Source organism: Suncus etruscus, chromosome 2 (assembly GCF_024139225.1).
Source record: "Suncus etruscus isolate mSunEtr1 chromosome 2, mSunEtr1.pri.cur, whole genome shotgun sequence".
NCBI lineage: Eukaryota > Metazoa > Chordata > Mammalia > Eulipotyphla > Soricidae > Suncus > Suncus etruscus.
Window position 1 is genome coordinate 17,625,444 of NC_064849.1, and position 18,462 is coordinate 17,643,905.

The following is an 18,462-nucleotide window of genomic DNA, read 5'->3' on the forward strand; positions in this document are numbered from 1 at the left end:
AAATTTCACCAAGATCCATGATTCTTGGGGGAAAGTGCTTACCATGGGGAGAGGTGCTTACTAGTCTTTGTCTGAAGGTAATTCTCACTACAATTAATTGCTCACCCACTACTTCAGTCATTCTGTCTACCTTGTGCCCCCTTGGAATTTTGCAAATAAAATTTTGCTTAAAGATCACTTTACCTGATATGTTTATGTCTAGAAATGCTCTTCCAAGATATTTCATTTCAGTTGCTATATGATTTCATCTACCTTCTGCCATCACGTCACCTCCTAAGCAATCTTCATTGAATATGTCTCTGGTGGGGCTACTCCCAGCGTTTCTATTATACCCTACCTTTGCATTTTTGGAGGCCACACCTGACAGTGATCTGGGCTTGCTTCTGGTTATATGCTTAGGGATCATTTCTGGTGAGACTCTAGGGATGGCACAAGGGATGCTGGGAATTAAATTCTGTTTGGCACTGTACAAGGCAAGCTTCCTACATGCTCTACTATCACACTAGCCCACCCTTGCTTTTTTTTTCTGATAGCTTATCACTATTCTATATTCTATTGAATAATTTTAATTTCCTACTCTCCTCATTAATCTTTTAATCCCTAAATTTAGGGTTACTTTACTTTCTTCTTTGTTGATCCTTAGTATGTAGAATAGTACCTTGTTTGTAACAGATGATCAAAAAATTTATATTGTACAGCAAATTAAATTTGTATTTTTATCCTCACTTCTCATTTTTATATAATTGTTTTCTGTTAGTAATTGCGGTTAAGGACCAGAGTGGCAACACAATGATAGGGCATTTGTCTTGAACATGGCTGACCCACAGCAGACTCATATTTAATCCCGGTATCCTATATGGTCCCCTGAGCCAGAAATGATTTCAGAATGCAGACCCAGGAGTAACTCCATATCACTGCCAGGTGTGCTCCCCAACCCCAACCCCCCCCCCCCAAAAAAAAGAAGAAGAAAAAGAAAAAAACGATTGTGGGTAAAATACAAGAAAGTTAAGCTTCCTTTTTTAAAAAATAAAAATATATTTTATTTGGAGGTTCTGAAGAAAGAAAGGGAGAAGATAAGAAAAAGACAATAACATAATTGAGAGAGTGCCAATATACATCTCAGAGTGAAATTATAAAAACATAAAAGTACACATCTCAAGAGACAAGATGCGGGTAACACATGTATATGGGTTCCATAATTGCATGAGTTGGCAACACACATGTGTCTGACGCTTTCTTTTGTTTATTTTAATGCCCATGCTTTGTGACTTATCAATTATTGCTAGTATTATCTTCAAACTTCTATGGTTTACAATTATATTACAGTATGTTTACCATTTATGTTTTTATTTTATTCAAGCTCTTCTGTCACACTCAATATTTTTCCTCCTGGCTAGGATTCTGTTTTAGTTTCTTACCGCTAAATATTGTGATAAAACCCCTCACACTGCTTCCTTATTTCTATGTTTCAGTCAAACATCATTCTTCCAAACATACAATTGAATAATATTGACTCAAAACTCACCTAGCTTTGTGGGTTTTAGAACTGCATCAAAATTCTAAATAGGCTTGTTGGAAGCATATGAATAAAATGTATCCAATCCCACATAATTCTTGTTTTAATAAATGTGGAGACTGGAATTCATTCTGAGATTCTGCAGTGATTGTTTCAAAATATGAGCAACACAGTTAATGTTTATCTTAAAGATTTCTACTATGGCTCAGTTCCAATGGTCATTCAAAAATACAATATTTTATTAATTTTTCATATTTCATTTTAGTATATTGCTAAGAATTTGTTATCAGAAGCATGTCAGAAAATATTTCAAAGTTTTATCCTAAGAAATTAATGATTTTTATTGATTTTAAATTTATATATTTGAAAATGTACAATAGCACTGATATTAATTATTTTATGTGTAATGTTATTGCACCACAACCATTGAGAAAGAGATTTTATTATAATTAATATGCATTGTATAAATTATATATCATATAATCAATATCTTATTAAATTATTTTTATTATAATTATAATTTATATATAAGAAATAGCAAATATTTATTATACTAAAATTTTAATTATAATATATATGAATATGTATTATGTATATTAACAGAAGCAAAAAGATCAAGGTCTTAATTGAAGACTTTATATAATTTCACAGAAGATACACACACATATATATCAAATAGTATTTCTTATAAGTTAGAAGTCATGTTTTATGTAATGGGTATTTTTTATTCAAATTATTACTTTATGCTACAAACTATAGTAAAATAATTTCTACTCAATGTTTTACATAAAGACACTGTAACTGGAGATCGTTTACAGAAATAAGTTTATCTGGATGGAGAAGTTGGTTCTAGGACAGGTACTTGGGAATGGTTATTGGTCCTGGTGGAGGGAAGTGGGAACTCTGGTGACAATGAGTGTGGTGTTGGAAGATTTGCATGCAAAGTATATAATTAACAGTATTGCAAAACATGGCGCCTCAATAATAATGGTAAATGTCAAGAAATCAAGAAAAAATAAGCGGGGCCGGAGAGATAGCATGGAGGTAAGGCATTTGCCTTTCATGCAGGAAGTCATTGGTTCGAATACCTGTGTCCCATATGGTCCCCTGAGCCTGCCAGGAGCAATTTCTGAGCCTGGAGCCAGGAATAACCCCTGAGCACTTACGGGTGTGACCCAAAAACCACAAAAAAAAAAAAAAAAGGGCCCGGAGAGATAGCACAGCGGCATTTGCCTTGCAAGCAGCCGATCCAGGACCAAAGGTGGTTGGTTCGAATCCCGGTGTCCCACATGGTCCCCCGTGCCTGCCAGGAGCTATTTCTGAACAACAGCCAGGAGAAACCCCTGAGCACCTCCGGGTGTGGCCCAAAAACCAAAAAAAAAAAAAAAACAACTAGAAAAATATCATTTTTGTACTTATCAGCAGTGGCACTAGCTTATTACACCTTTTTTCCCCGGGATCACTCCTAGCTCTGTGTTCAAAGATCAAATCTGACAGTCCTGGAGACCATATAGGGTGCTAGGGATTGCACTCTAGTCAACTACATGCAAGGCAAGCCAAATAACCAAAGTGTTATGGCTCCAACTTATTAAATTGAACTCTTAAATATAATATTTTTCCCTAAGCTCCATATAAAGGATTCCTTCATCTTCTGAGCTTATTTTATTTCTTCCTTCACTTCTCTGTTGTGATGAGCAGGGTCCAAAAATAAAAGATTGTGATGCTTGCATACTTAGTTGCCAGAGTAGTACACATTAATTGTGCTCGAACGCATGCTTGCTAAGGGGAACACTTTTAGTTGTGGCACTCAAAAACAACATCATATAGTTTGCACAATTGACTGCAACCTTTTATTATGATGCTAGTCCTATACTGAAGATCACACATATTGCTGAGGCTCAAATGTACCTGAGAACTTAGTACAGAAATTAGGACAGAAAAGCACATGTATAATGTATTGGAGATTGAATGTATTATTCCATGATGGCTAGGTAAGAGTCTCATAACCTCATGGGTTCCTTCAAGTTTACATCATTATCTTTTAATTACTTTTTATTATATATATATATATCTCAATTACTCAACTCGATAAGACTAAAAACTGTAAATACTTTTGTTAAGTTGTAGCATGTTAAGTGAGAGTCAATCTTGATTGTACAGAGGCAAGAACAAAATATTGAGTATAATAAATAAACCAAGCTCACCAACTTTAAATAAGTATATTTTATTAGCCAACATCAACAAAAAAATTTCATATACATCAACTTAAAATGTGTACACTGTTAAATTATGATAAAAGTTAGGAAAATATCAGCAAAAGGAACTTACTTAGCAATATGCATTTTCTTCTTTCTTCTTTGGCCAGCAGCATTTTGGGCTTCAAAGACAAATCAACATTTATCTTTTACTTCATCAAAATTGTATTTTCATACTTCATCACAATTACTAAACTTATAGTAATGATAAAGCTGTTTAAAAAAATTTAACAGTCTTCTTTTTACAATGGTGACAAAATGACCTTTTCCAAGTTACATTTTATCTGTTCCTGAATTTTTCTCGGATTTATCTTCTTTAAGTACAGGGCCAGAAAGCTAGCACAGGCTTAAAGCTCTGGCCTTGCCTGTGGCCATTCCCAGTTTGATTCTTGGCACTGACTCTCTGAGTACTGCAGGTGCAGAAAAAGAAACTTCCTTCTACGTTTGTGAGAAAATCTGCTTCAGCCTCTGTGTCAAACAGAATATAAATTTCTAAATTCATTTATAATTGAGCTTCCATATGACCCAGAAATTCTACTTTTTATCTTCTCTAAGGGCCCCAAAACAGTATTTAAACAACTCAAAACCATGTTAACTTTTATGTTTAGTGCAGCATTATTAATAATAGCCCAAATCTGGAAACAACCCAAGTGCCCCTGGACAAATGAGTGTATAGAGAAACTGTTCTAAATATACACTACATAATACTAATTTTGAGAAATATGAAAAATGTCAATTAATAGCACTTGGATGTAACTCGAGGATACTGTGTGGAGCAGTGGTCCACAAACTATGGCCCGCGGGCTACATATTGTATTTGTATCTGCTTTGTGTCTTCATTGCAAAATAAGATATATGTGGTATGCATAAGAATTCGTTCATAAGTTTTGTTTTTACTATAGTCAGATCCTCCAATGGTCTGAGGGACAGTGAAATGGCCCCCTGTTTAAAAAGTTTGAGGACCCCTGGAGGGACAGGAACAAATACAGGATGATCTCATCTATGTAGAGTACATAGAAACAAAGCAATTGAATTACAAATGAAAAATGGTAATTGTTCAGGGTTAGCGTGTTGTGAAGGAGAGGATTTTGACACATTAGTGAAGGCATCGACATCTGGTGGTAAATATATATGGAACACAAAGGATTAATATTCTATTAATGATATTTTAACTCATGATATTTTAATTTAAATATTTGTGATATTTAAAGTAAATAAATATCTTTAATTTGAGGCTATGTGGATAGAATGGGAAGGAATTGTGCTAAGTATAATAAATCATGAGGAAAAAAAGACAAATATGGATATTGTCACTCATATACAGGATAAGAATAAGGAAAGGAAAGGAATGGTGAGTCAATGAAAAAAAGGTCTCTTGGACACTGATGGTAAAACTGATATTACCAGAGAGAGAATAGAAAAAATCTATGTAAGAAGTTATCTAATGAACTGAAATTTTGAGCACTACTAATATTTTGATTCTGAGGACAGTGTGAGAACATACACGAAGAGGTGTAAAACATATTTGAAGAGGAATAAAGATTCACCTGTAAAGACATATATTGTCATGCAAACTCCTATTACTCATAAAAACACTTTAAGAAAAGAAAAGGGAAGAGAGGAAAAGAAGGGGAGGAGAGTAAGGGAAGGGAAAGGAAGGAAAGGAAACAGAGGAAAGGGAGGGATAGTAGAGGTGATAGAAAGAGAGTGAAAGGGAAAGGAGAGGAGGAAAAGGAGGAAGGAGATGGGAAATAGAGGGGAGAAAGGGAAGAGAAGGGGAATGAGATGGGAAGGAAAGAAGAAGGGAAAGGATAGAAATAAAGGGGAAAGAAAGGGAAGAAAGGTTAAGAAAGAGAATAAGGGAAGGGAAAGGAAAAGAAAGGAAAGGAAAGGAAAGAAAGAGAAAGAACTTCCTTGGGAATATGAATAACTGTTTTTACATGTCCATCAATTAATGCCTTCAACAGCATGAATTGATAAAAGAAAGTAGGTGTTAATATTATAAAATATTTTGCATGCAATAGTATATTGCATATACTACCGAAAATTAAAACCTTATTAATTTTCCCTTTTCCTTCCCTGATGCTTTCAAACCTCAAAATTTTAATTACAAAATAGCAATATTTTCTTGTTTAGTTTGTTAACAGTATGAAAACTTTGAACACGATCTCTATTTTCTAGGTTAGAGAACAAAAGAAAGATTACAGTTGTTGATCTGGATGTTAATTATAAGAGCAGGTGGTGGGAGCCACAAGAGCAGATGTTTAGTTCTCTTGGCAACACTAGGTGTGGAATCCCAGGTGACAGAAGATTTCAATAATGATTTGCATCTGTGATAAATATAGCCTTTTGTTGGGTTTTATCCCATTTGAGATGACCAAACAATTGCTTCCTCTTATGGAGAAAACTGAAGGAAGACAGAGAAACACTCAACATTGAAAGGGAAAGGAAGAAATCAATTTGAGGAAGGAAAATACAGTACCAATTTTTTTAATTTTATTTCCTAAATTAATACAAAACTAAGCATTCCTATTATTTATATGTGTTTAATGTACTGTTCTTGGTCAATCCCACTCTTTCTCTTGGGTTCCACAAAATAATTTGAATTAATAATTGTTTAGTTAATTGAAAATGTTTTATTAAGGGTTGTGTTTCTTATGGTGATTATCATTGGAATTCAGATTCCTCTGTGATCAGGTTTTGGAATGTTGAAAGGTAAAAATTGCCTGAATTTTGTTATAATAATCTAAATTGCTGAAGTTGGAATTTTCAATATGGAATAAAGTATGGAAATATCACCAAGAGTTAGCCAAACTTAAAGATGATTAACATATATTAAAGTTTCTGATCAGGCAGTTTTAGTCTAAATATAGTTTAGTATTAACTTAGGTGTGTGTGTACAGATAGTCAGAATTGTCCAAAAATTTAATAATGATTGTGAATAGAAAGGACATACTGAATTGCATTGTCACTTGTTTCTCTTCCCCAGTCTAATGTCAGTAATAGAATAATAATAAGTTTAAGATACTTATTGACTTAAATAAAAATACACATATCAGAATATTGCCAAAAATACCTAAAAGCAAAACATACTAAATGAGTTTAATGAGTTAAATGATATTAAGGAAATAAAGACAAAAATCATGTAACAGGCCTGAAATTTAGATATATTTCCTCTTCCTTTTAACTATCTAAACTTTTGAAAGTATGATTATCACAGACCAGAAATATAGCCTAATCATTCCCATTTATATTTACATAAAATTTGAATTCTTTCTGACAGTCTATATCAGTAACAGTTATCAATATATGCAAGTTTGCTATTAAATAGAAAAACCTTTAGCATGTTGTCATACTGTCAAAATTCTTCCCTGATTTAGGAAGTCACATAAGAACATTTCAGCTATTTTGCTTGACCAAATTGGGGCCAACAATAATTTTTGTCTTTTATAAAGGTTTCAGGTATGTCTTTAGAAATTTACTTGATTTTTGTCTCAAGTACAATATTTTGTTCCTTTTTTGTAATACCTATAATAAAAGTAAATTGGAACCCACAAAATTGTTGATAAACTAAATAAAATATTTTATTACATGCTTGATTTTATCTGTTATAGAACATGAAAAGCATCAGTTATGCAAGAGCACTGATTACATGAATCTGCATTTCAAAGTGAAATGGTTTTATAATGAATATGTGCGAGAACTTCCTGCCTTCAAGGAAGCTGTTCCTGAATACTCCTTGTAAGTAGTGATTTTCACACCCAAGTTTGTTCTCAATTAATAAGTGAAAAAGATGACACTTGAATTCTTCAGCCTGAAAATCTCTCCACAGAGAGTATTCATTTGGGTGCAGATAATTTCATTACAAAATTTTCATTTGAAGATTTTCATACCTTTGAGAACCACACTGCATTGAATTGTGTTCCATTCTCCAAGTTAGTCTGACTTGAATAATCAGCTCCAAAAAAGAAATATATGATTATCTCAGACAATAAGACTATTTCCTATGAGAGTTTACTGTGACTATAAGTTTATATAATGCTCTCAGTCAAATAATACCCTAAATTCAAAATAAATAACATCCCACAAAGTATTCTATATCTAAAAAGGAAGATATTATTTGAAATGTAACTTTTACATAAACATTTCTCTATCAAAGACCTTTGTTATCACAAAGTTGAAATCAATTTGATATTTTTTAGAATTGTAATTTATTCTGAAGAGGATTTTTTTATATGCCCTGCTCCATGCCACTTGCCATATGATCATAGTGAATTAGAATAGTGAAGGGATCAAAGCATGCAGTATTCTTTGGAACAAAATAAAACATCAGAAATGACCATAGAGTGCCAAATATTTCAGTTTTTACTAAATAATTATACAAATCATCTAAAAATTTATAATAACACTATATAAAATGCATTCCTAACAATAATTACAAAACACAGATTTTGTTAGATGCACACAATGTAATTAAAGACATAGGCTATCCCTTATAACCTAAAGCAAGTCTGATTAATTGTAAAGTTTAAAACATATGCTAGATACCTTCAGAATTCTGTAGACTTAAGCTAAAATTCAACTCCACTGAACTCTGCCATGCACATTTCAACGTGGGTGCCACATCTGATCCATTGCCATGGGCACTGGGACCACACCACCCAGAAGAGCCCACTGAAGAAAAGGAAATGGAGGTGAGCTAACCCTGCCAACAAAGGGGAGAGCCAGAGAAGCCCAGTATCTCTTCTCCACTCTGTTGGTATTCACATCTCTTAGTCAATGTACCACAGCACAGCACGTAGAAAACACCACACTACAAGCATGACAATGGGGAAACAATGCAGGGCTCCACCATGTATAGGAAATGAAGATGGCAACTCTGATGAATTGAAAAGTGCTGACCACCTCTTTAGCTTCTCAGATAAGGAGTTTAGAGAAGCAATATGAAGGGTCCTTATAGGACTCAAAGAAAGCATGGAATGAACTGACTGAACCACAAATAAGAATCGAGAGGATATGAAAATAGGAATGAAAAAACTCCAACCTGAAATAACAGGACTGCAAAACTTGGTAGGCGAAATGAAAACCTCACAGAAAAGCCTTTCCAACAGAGTAACAGTGACTGAAGACAGAATCAGTGAGCTGGAAGATGAGATGTATAACAACTCCATATAACAGAAGAGATTGGAAAAGAGCCTTAAAAACAAATGATGAGGGCCCGGAGAGATAGCACAGTGGTGTTTGCCTTGCAAGCAGCCGATCCAGGACCAAAGGTGGTTGGTTCGAATCCCGGTGTCCCATATGGTCCCCCGTGCCTGCCAGGAGCTATTTCTGAGCAGACAGCCAGAAGTAACCCCTGAGCACCGCTGGGTGTGGCCCAAAACCCCCCCCCCAAAAAAAAACAAATGATGAGACAATAGAAAAATTCTTCAAATAATGTGAACAGATAAAAATAGAAGTATTTTATAAACACAACAGAAAAAAACGTAAGAATCATTAGAGCCCAGAGACCCAGAAAGAAAATTCCTCATGTAGAATCAGTAATCTAGGACATCATTGCATCATTGCAGAGAAACTCCCAGAACTAAAACCCAAATACAGACATGTTTCTAACCACGGTACTTACATGAAAATATTATTATTAAAATAAATAAAACTCAACTCCTAGAAGATAACAAACCCACAATCTAGGAATACCACACCATGCATTTTTAATAATTTACAAGATAAAAATTCACTGTAAAATTAAAAATATTTGAATTTTAGCCAATAGAATTCAGTGGTTTATAAATAATGAATATAATAGCTGAAGGCTATTTATTTCTAGGATGTGAGGTTAAGTATTTAAAAGAAATATTGAGCTTACTAATAAGAAGTGGAGGATCACATCTAATATAATTACACTAGACTGAGGCAATAATTTAGCAAAATATATTGTTTTAATATTTACATCTGTATGTTTTAATACAAAAAACTGTTTATACCTAATAAAGGTTCTTTAAGAAAAATATGCTTAATATAATTTCAAAATCATCATCCTGAGATGCTGAATGAGAATACAGATTATTTATTAATCAATAATTAATTAAATGGTAATTATTGGATAATACTTAATTGTTTATTTAATTCTAAATAAATAACTAGTTATAAACAGAACTAAGTTGTATACTAGAATGAGAAAGGGAAAGGAAAGTATAGTTATTGTAAATGCTTGTCATGATGTAGCATATTTTTGTAAATGAAATATTACACATTCTTAATAGAGTTTTAACTAATAATTTAAGATAATAACTCATTTTATAATGTGACTCGTCAGCTTTTCAAATAAAACACTAGCTCAATAGACCAAAAATATATTCAAAATAGAGTTAATATGGCATTATCTGACCACTTCAGATCGCCATTAACCCCTACCATTAACAGCATCACAAATCATGTTGCCTAAAATTAAATATTAAAAGTATCATTAAATAGTTTAATGATATTTATATTAAATCAAAATTTAATAATTTAATAATATTAAACGTTAATTAATTTTAAATTATTGATCATTGTTATGAGGTAGTAGTAGCTCTTACCCTTTTGAACTAATTGTGCATTTAAGAATTACAGCTCTAACAAATATTATTTAATGCATACATATCTCAGTTTTGCTTCTACTCATAAAATGTATTTGCAAATTAAAGCAATTAGGAAGAATATTAAATAGATATAGTAACAACTTGTATTTTTCTAATATAACTTTAAAAATATTTATGAGTCTTAAAATTAATAAAAATAGTGGAGATTAAATTGAATTATATCTCAAAACATAAATAGGCCATTAGGAACAGTACAACTTTTAAAGTGCTCATCTTGAATGCTGCCAGCTGGGTTGCCTGATTCCTGACAGGAATAATCCCTGTGCACAACTGGGTATGTTGTGCCAACAGTATACATAAAAATAAAAATAAAATAAAATAATATAGTTGTATACATATGTATATAAGTATTGCTCACACTTGTAAAAGATCCAAAAGAAACTACTATAAAAATACTAGAATTTAAAAGATATATACATATATATAAGTATATATATATATGTAATGAGGTCAAAGAGTATATAAAGAGGCAAACTGGAACTCCTATCATTATAATAAACAAACCCATATAATTAAAATAAAAGAGCAGCATATACACCATTAATTACATTAAAGAACATATTTTATAGTATTCCTATTCATACAATTTTAGGTGGTTTGAGCCTTTTGTCATGCAATGGCTAGATGAAAATGAAGATGTGTCAATGGACTTCCTTCATGGAGCACTGGGAAGGGACAAAAAAGATGGGGTGAGTTGTATTACTTTACTTATGATCAAGATTCAATCATGTTGCTTATTTACAGCTATCAGTAATGATTAAGTTCTTTATTATGAAGTAAGATTTATTTAAATTTTATAGTTAACATATTTTAAATTTGTACTGTAGCTTAATAGTACTATGCCATATATTTTTCAAGTATGCTTTGTAATGAATCAATATCTTATATATTATAATACCTTTAAAAAGAATAGCAGGATAGTGAAAGAATTGCTTGATTGTAAAATGCAAAAATGTATCAGCCTTTTGCTCGAGATTCTTAATTTTGACTTGGTCTAATTGTAAAAATTCAGCTTGCTTAGGCAAAGCTCTTATGGTATCCTGGAATCTTTCCAGGACACTGAGTTTATGACTCAGACTACAAATTAAGGAGGTAACGAGGGGTTCAGAGAGAGAGAAGTTTCCATTGGATAATAGTAAAGGGAACTTCACACCCGCTGGAGAATTACTATAGCAGCACTGCAAATACATAACATTGATTTCAGTATTATTATAAATCATGATAAAAATAATAAGTAATTAAAATTAAGAAAGAGGGACATGCCCTAGTTCCTTTGGAATCTTATAAGAAGTCTTCAAATAATATCATTGGTTAAATTATCATATTGCCTTGGGAGAAAAGGAAATACTCCCTCAATTTATCAAATAAATCAAATCACAGCATCTTACTCCATAATAATTTTCTAGTTTCCAAAATCATAGGTAAATTATTTAAACATGGGTAAAGATTTTAGTACCTGGCACAAAAGCTCTTGGGAGAGGAGGATCTTCTGTAAAGCTTTGAAGATTTTCCAGGACCCATTCAGTGTATTTATTGACATGGTTTTATGTTATCTCCCCTCAGTTCCAGCAGACTTCTGACCATGCCCTCTTCTCCTGTTCTGTGGTTGATGTCTTCACTCAGCTTAATCAGAGCTTTGAAATTATCAAAAAACTTGAATGCCCTAACCCTGAAGCATTATCTCACTTAATGAGAAGATTTGCAAAGGTAAGTAAATTATAATAAATACAATTTTCCCAGGTACTCTGGAATATTGTTGCTTTTTCCTTTGCAAAACCTGAAAAATGCAGAATTTTAGTATTAGTCTTCTCTGGCATCATTAAGCCAGTTTAATTTCTAATTTTATATTAATGAGATACATTTAAATTTGTCATCTGACTTCCAATTTCTAAAATATAAGATTTTCACTAATTTCTGTTTCTATAATATAAGATAATAGCTTAAACATCCTTGTCATTCATATTAATGTTACAGTTGAGTTTACTATGTGGAGACAAATGATTTCTATTTTAAAAATGCTACTTTATTTCTTGGGGGGGAGGTGGTCACACCCGGTGATGCTCAAGGGCTACTCCCGGCTATGCACTCAGAAATCGCTACTAGCTTGGGGAACCATATGGGACGCTGGGTGATTGAACCGTGGTCCTTCCTAGGTCAGCTACATGCAAGGCAAACACTCTACCGCTGTGCCACAGCTCCAGCCCCCAGAAGTGCTACTTTTAAATTGAAAATAAATCTTCCATTTTATATTTACATTGCAAATATACTTTATTAGGTGCTATAGTATAATAAAGCATATTTGACTTGAGGTCACATAAAGCAAGGTCAGATTTCAAATCAGTTAATAGGTTTAACCTGAGTTTGAGATGTTTCCTATATTTTTATTAATTCCATTTTCTTACTGACAGATGACTATTGATCAACCAATTTCCCCTTAAGTTCTTTTCATCTCTTAGGGTGTTAGTTAGAGATCTTGAAAAGTGATTGCTCATTTTGATAAAGTTTTAAGGGAAATGAATAATGGGAGTTGTAGAATCTACACTTCAAATCCTAAAAATAATTCTATATAATCATACCAAATAATCATGAGCTAATTAAGATGAGAAGAAGGGGAAACTGTTCTTACCCTACATGGAGGCTACAAAAAAAAGTGATTAGACAGAAAACTCCTGAGCCTAAATAGACAAGTTCTTGGTAAGAGTAGGATCAGCATAAACAAGTGAAATTAATAGTGGAAGCTATAGTACAGCAGTTGTGTCGTTTGCCTTGCACGTGGCCAGCCTGGGTTCAATCCTCAGCATCCTAAATAGTCCCCGAGCCTGTCAGGAGTGATTTCTGAACACAGAGCCAGGAGTAACCACTGAGTGCTTCAGGGTGTGGCTCAGAAACAAAACAAACAGGTGAAATCAGAAAACTTTTCAAAGTCGTGGAACTCACATAAGAGAATGGGCAGTTGAGCTTGATGAGTCTGAAGCAGAAGGAGAAACAACCAACTGATTGTTTCTGGCCACCATCTGGGAGAAGCTAATAAGAAAGGTGAGAAGAATATAAAGAGCCCACAGGTAGAGAAAGAAGCATCTGTGCTTTCAAAGTTGAAAATGTTAGACTTAATATTCTGAATAATTGAATAAACATTAAAGATACCTTAGAGTACAGTGACAGAACAAATGCATTGATGAGAAGGAGCAGACCATATATTTATAATGTGGCTTAAGAAATACTTTGGATCTGGGGGCCAGAATGATAGCACAGTGGTAGGGCATTTGCCTTGCACATGGCTGGCCCAGGACAGACTCGAGGGCTTGATCCCCAGCATCCCATATAACCCCCCGAGACAGGAGCGATTTCTAAGCATATATCCAGGAGTAACCACCAGGTGTGGCCCAAAAACCAAAAAGAAAAAGAAGGAAGGAAGGAAGGAAGGAAGGAAGGAAGGAAGGAAGGAAGGAAGGAAGGAAGGAAGGAAGGAAGGAAGGAAGGAAGGAAGGAAGGAAGGAAGGAAGGGAGGGAGGGAGGGAGGGAGGGAGGGAGGGAGGGAGGGAGGGAGGGAGGGAGGGAGGAAGGAAGGAAGGAAGGGAGGGAGGGAGGGAGGGAGGGAGGGAGGGAGGGAGGGAGGGAGGGAGGGAGGGAGGGAGGGAGGAAGGAAGGAAGGAAGGAAGGAAGGAAGGAAGGAAGGAAGGAAGGAAGGAAGGAAGGAAGGAAGGAAGGAAGGAAGGAAGGAAGGAAGGAAGAAGAGAAAGAAAGAAATGGCACATCTTGTTCATAAAAAAACAAACTTTGGTTCCATCAATTTTCAAGAGCTACATTATAAAGGCTTGAAGAACAACTCAAATGTTAGTAGTAGAAAAGCAGGAGCCTGAGAAGAATTTAACATAGACAATAAATTATCAGCTAGAATAGTAAATCCATTGTTATTTATTAGCCAGATTTATTTTGAAGTCCTATTTTATGTGCTTTAATTATAAAGTATAAATTAATCTTGCACTTTTTAAAATATTTTCTATGTCATTTATTGCATCATTCTACACTGGTTACTTGGAAATAGCTGATTCCTTCTTCTTGGTATGGTATTCTCTGCAATATATTATGCAGGAGAAATACTCTCCTTACTAGCAGTTGCATTTTGGATCATTGTCAAAAAACAGAATGAAATAGAATTATGGGAATACTTGTGTGTCACATGGAGTTTTGTAGGATTGGTTTGGAAGCAGGAGCACATGAAAATTATATAATCTTAGAGTTAATAAATTTAATAACACACTATTACAGTTATATAAATAAGACCAGTGGGGAACTCTCTAACTAAGTAGTTAGATAGAAGATTATGTAAATTAGAAACAAGAAACACTGAGAAAATAAGGGAAAAAAAGCCAATTTCAGGTTCTTATTAATAGTAATATAAATAAGGACTCATGCCTGGATATTTATCCACCCTATAATTCTTAAGATTCTAATTTTTCTTCAACTATAGAGCTAAATCTATCCTTGCTTAGATTTCTGGGAATAAATTCAAATGTACTATAAGGAATCATAAAGAAAGGTGATATTAAAAAATTACACTCAGAGAAATGCATTCACTGAAGAGTAAGAAAAGAACTAAGCTCAATGTTTCACAAGGAAAACATATATTCATATTTGCAAAATTTTTAAATATTTCAATTAAGTCAAACAGGTTCAGTTCATCAAGATTCAATACTACCAAAATTTAACAACAAGGATATAATGTGCAGTAACAAAGAAATTCACTTTTAGGCAAAGTATAAATTGACAATTTTAAGTGAAAAGTAAATTCTATCTTACTGGAATGATTTAAAAGTAACAAAAATGAAGCTTTGTGTTAAATAAAATGTGCTACTTCCCAATAACCTCACAGTTTTAGTGTTTGTTTTTATAGCAGTTAATGGTATTTTATAACATCATAATAATGTTTTCTAGCATCTTACGATCTCCCCTAGTCTTCTTAAGGTTGGATCCTTGTATCAAAAAATGCTAAAGTCATGGAGCTAGAATGATTGAACAGTGGGTAGGGTCAGCAACTATATGGTTCCCTAGCCCAGTAGGAGCCCTGAATATATGCAAGGCTAAAAAAGACAATGGACATTCCTAATTTCATAGCAGGTTCTTTCAGGAACTGAGATAAATTATGATATGATAGTGACTTTTTATCACTGAATTTAGCAACTATAAACAATTTAATTTTTGAAAAATCAGATGTGAAGTAATGGCATCTTCAATATTACTTAAAAACAAGTAAGTCTTGTTCATGAATGATACCAGTTTGATCCCTGGCACCATATATGATCCACTGAGCTCTGCCAAGAAATGATTCCTGAGTACAGAGTCAGGAATAAGCTCGAAGCATAAACCCCAAACAAAGCAAAGCAACCAAATACATGGAAAATAGTTCAGTAATTATTGTGTATTGGCTGTAAATCTGAGTCTTTTCTAAGTGTCAGAAACACAACAATACAGGCAATTAATATTAATATTTTCTTCAGATAACTAATATTAATGTTCCTACTAATAATCAATTCATAAATAAACATAAATGTAATAACCACTTCATATATACACAGGCATTATTATTTTTATCATTTTATTTTATCATTTAGTATTATGTTCATATATTATGTTATTATTTATCATTTTTAATCCTAGGAATAGATACTCTTAATTTTACTAATATTCCAAATGAATGAAAAAAATAAAGTTTAACTCAAAATAGACTTGAAAAGAACACCTTTAAATACCTAAAATGATGCTTCCTCCCACTTTGTTGCAATCCTGTTCTAAGTTAGTGACTTCTTTTTACTCATTAGGCTCCAGCTATGCATTGCAAGATATTCTATATTGTGTTGGATGTGTTAAATTGCAGTGTTATGAAAGAATAAAGAGATGTTTTTCATGTTATTCAACAGTTGCTACACCATCTTCTTCTGTTTGTTACTCTAATCCTGTATTATTTCATGAATAAGATATTATTTAAAATATGAATTATGAAACAGTTCTTATCACTCTTACTGAAAGAGAAAGGGCCTAGATGGATATTCTGGTAGCCCTGATAGTACGTTTAAATGTCTATCCTTACTAATATTTGCACTTCTCAGGAAACCATATGCCTAGTAGAAGAATATCCCACGCAATAAACATAGCAGTTGCATGGGAAGTCAGAGTAGAAATGAGACTAGCAGATAATTTAGTCATCTTGTCTAATCTTATGAATATAATAATGCTTTATCTTCACTGTCATAATCCTACTGGAATTTTGTCTAATTTTGTCTGGGGCTCTTTTCTATTTTTAATTGCAGTTAACATGGGTCCACATATCTATCTTTGAGTAGCATGATTTTACAATTTTCCAAGTTTGTATAAAATATTCAACACCAGTGCATCAATATCCATAAACCCACAGTCCTCCTCCCCTCATTTATCTTCTCTATCTATACAACTCATAGGATTTTGTGATCTGAGCCAAGGTTTTATTTTTATCTTATTGTCTGTTACCTTCCTTTATTTCTGTATATCCCACATAAAAGTGAGATAGGTTAGTGTTTAGCATCCTTTGAATGACAGCTCCTTTAATGGCATCCATTAAATTTTTGTGTGTATTGTAATTTATTTATTAATAGGAACCATATATGATTAAAAACCTATACAAACAGTCCCTGAAAGGCAATATATTACCTTTCTTCTGTATTCCAACTTCTGAAGTTTAACAGTGTCATAAGACAAAATCTTGGAATATGTTTACATACTTAAGATCTTTCAATATATTCCTGCTGGGAACTTCTTTAAGCATATATAAATATATGTGATATATAATATATACCTAAGATCCATTTTCATATGTAATTGTGTAATATATGATACATATTATATTCTCTTTTTTACTAATCAGAACTCTATAAAGAGTTAACATGACTTTTCTATGCATTAATAAGGACTGCTTCTCTTTATTATAGATGACAAGAGTGTCACCTTATATGTAGTGGGCATTTCTGAAATATCTATGTAACAACATCAAAGAATTAATGACCGAGATTATCTGTTAAATAGAATTAAATTAATTCTTTCTAAAATGTACATGAACTCATTCATTCAAATATAATTAGTATGTTAATATGGAAATAGATGCTATTAGAGTTAGTGTACCCATGCTTGTGGGCTGAAGCTTTAACTATTTCCTCCAGAACTGATCATTTTTCCTCACCTAAATCCCATCCTGATTAGTTAAATATTAGCATGTGAAGGCTCATAGTGAGGTTCTAGGACCTGTGTCCACCAGTCATAATTCTGGAGTCTAAGGTTTTTCTATTGAGTAGAGTTGAGAAGTATATAATGGAGATACCTTAAAATATAAACAGAAATGAATATATAAATTTCCCAGCTCAGCTCAAACTTTACCTTGAATGAGTTATACTGTTTGAATTGCTAACATTTCTAAATCACTTTTGGTTTTGGAATATTATTAAATATCCCTACTGTTTTAAACTGTCACTAGAGCCTATAACTTTAAAGTAGTATTTTTATATGTACAAGGGTGATTATTGCTTCAGTATAGTTTGAAGTGAAAATTGGAGAGTCTATTTAGAAAATAATTGTCTCATCAGCCACCTACTTTCCTAGATGATCTTCTGCATGTAAATATATTTTCTCTACCAGGGAGAATACAGGAGTTAAGGTACTTGCCTTACATACACATGGCTTTACATATTGCCCTACATAAAATCCCCAGATCTATCTATGGTCATCCACACACTATTAGGTATGATCCATAACTATGCAAAGAATCAGGAGTGAACCTGAGCTGTGGCCCCCAATCAAACAATAAGCAAAAAAATATGTTTATAATCATTTTAACTTTATACATATTATCTTACTTGACAGTTCTGCAAACACTAATTTCTTTTTTATTTAAAATTTCATATTCTTATGGTTACTTTACAAAAAGATTTATGGTCCCAGAGTGATAATACTGCATGTTAGACCTTTGCCTTGCATATTGCCAACCAAGGTTCAATCGCCAGCATCTCATGTGGCTCCTAAACAA

The 18,462-nt window shown here is 33.1% G+C and overlaps 1 protein-coding gene across 1 annotated transcript in view; it reads left to right on the forward strand.

Moving 5' to 3' along the window:
• UNC13C (unc-13 homolog C) overlaps window positions 1-18,462 on the forward strand; it is a 278,305-nt gene that overhangs the window by 188,996 nt on the left and 70,847 nt on the right. The window contains exons 15-17 of the mRNA XM_049768904.1: window positions 7,386-7,512; window positions 11,005-11,101; window positions 11,976-12,119. Of these exons, the coding sequence (XP_049624861.1) occupies window positions 7,386-7,512; window positions 11,005-11,101; window positions 11,976-12,119 (368 nt within the window). The remainder of the gene's footprint in view (window positions 1-7,385; window positions 7,513-11,004; window positions 11,102-11,975; window positions 12,120-18,462) is intronic.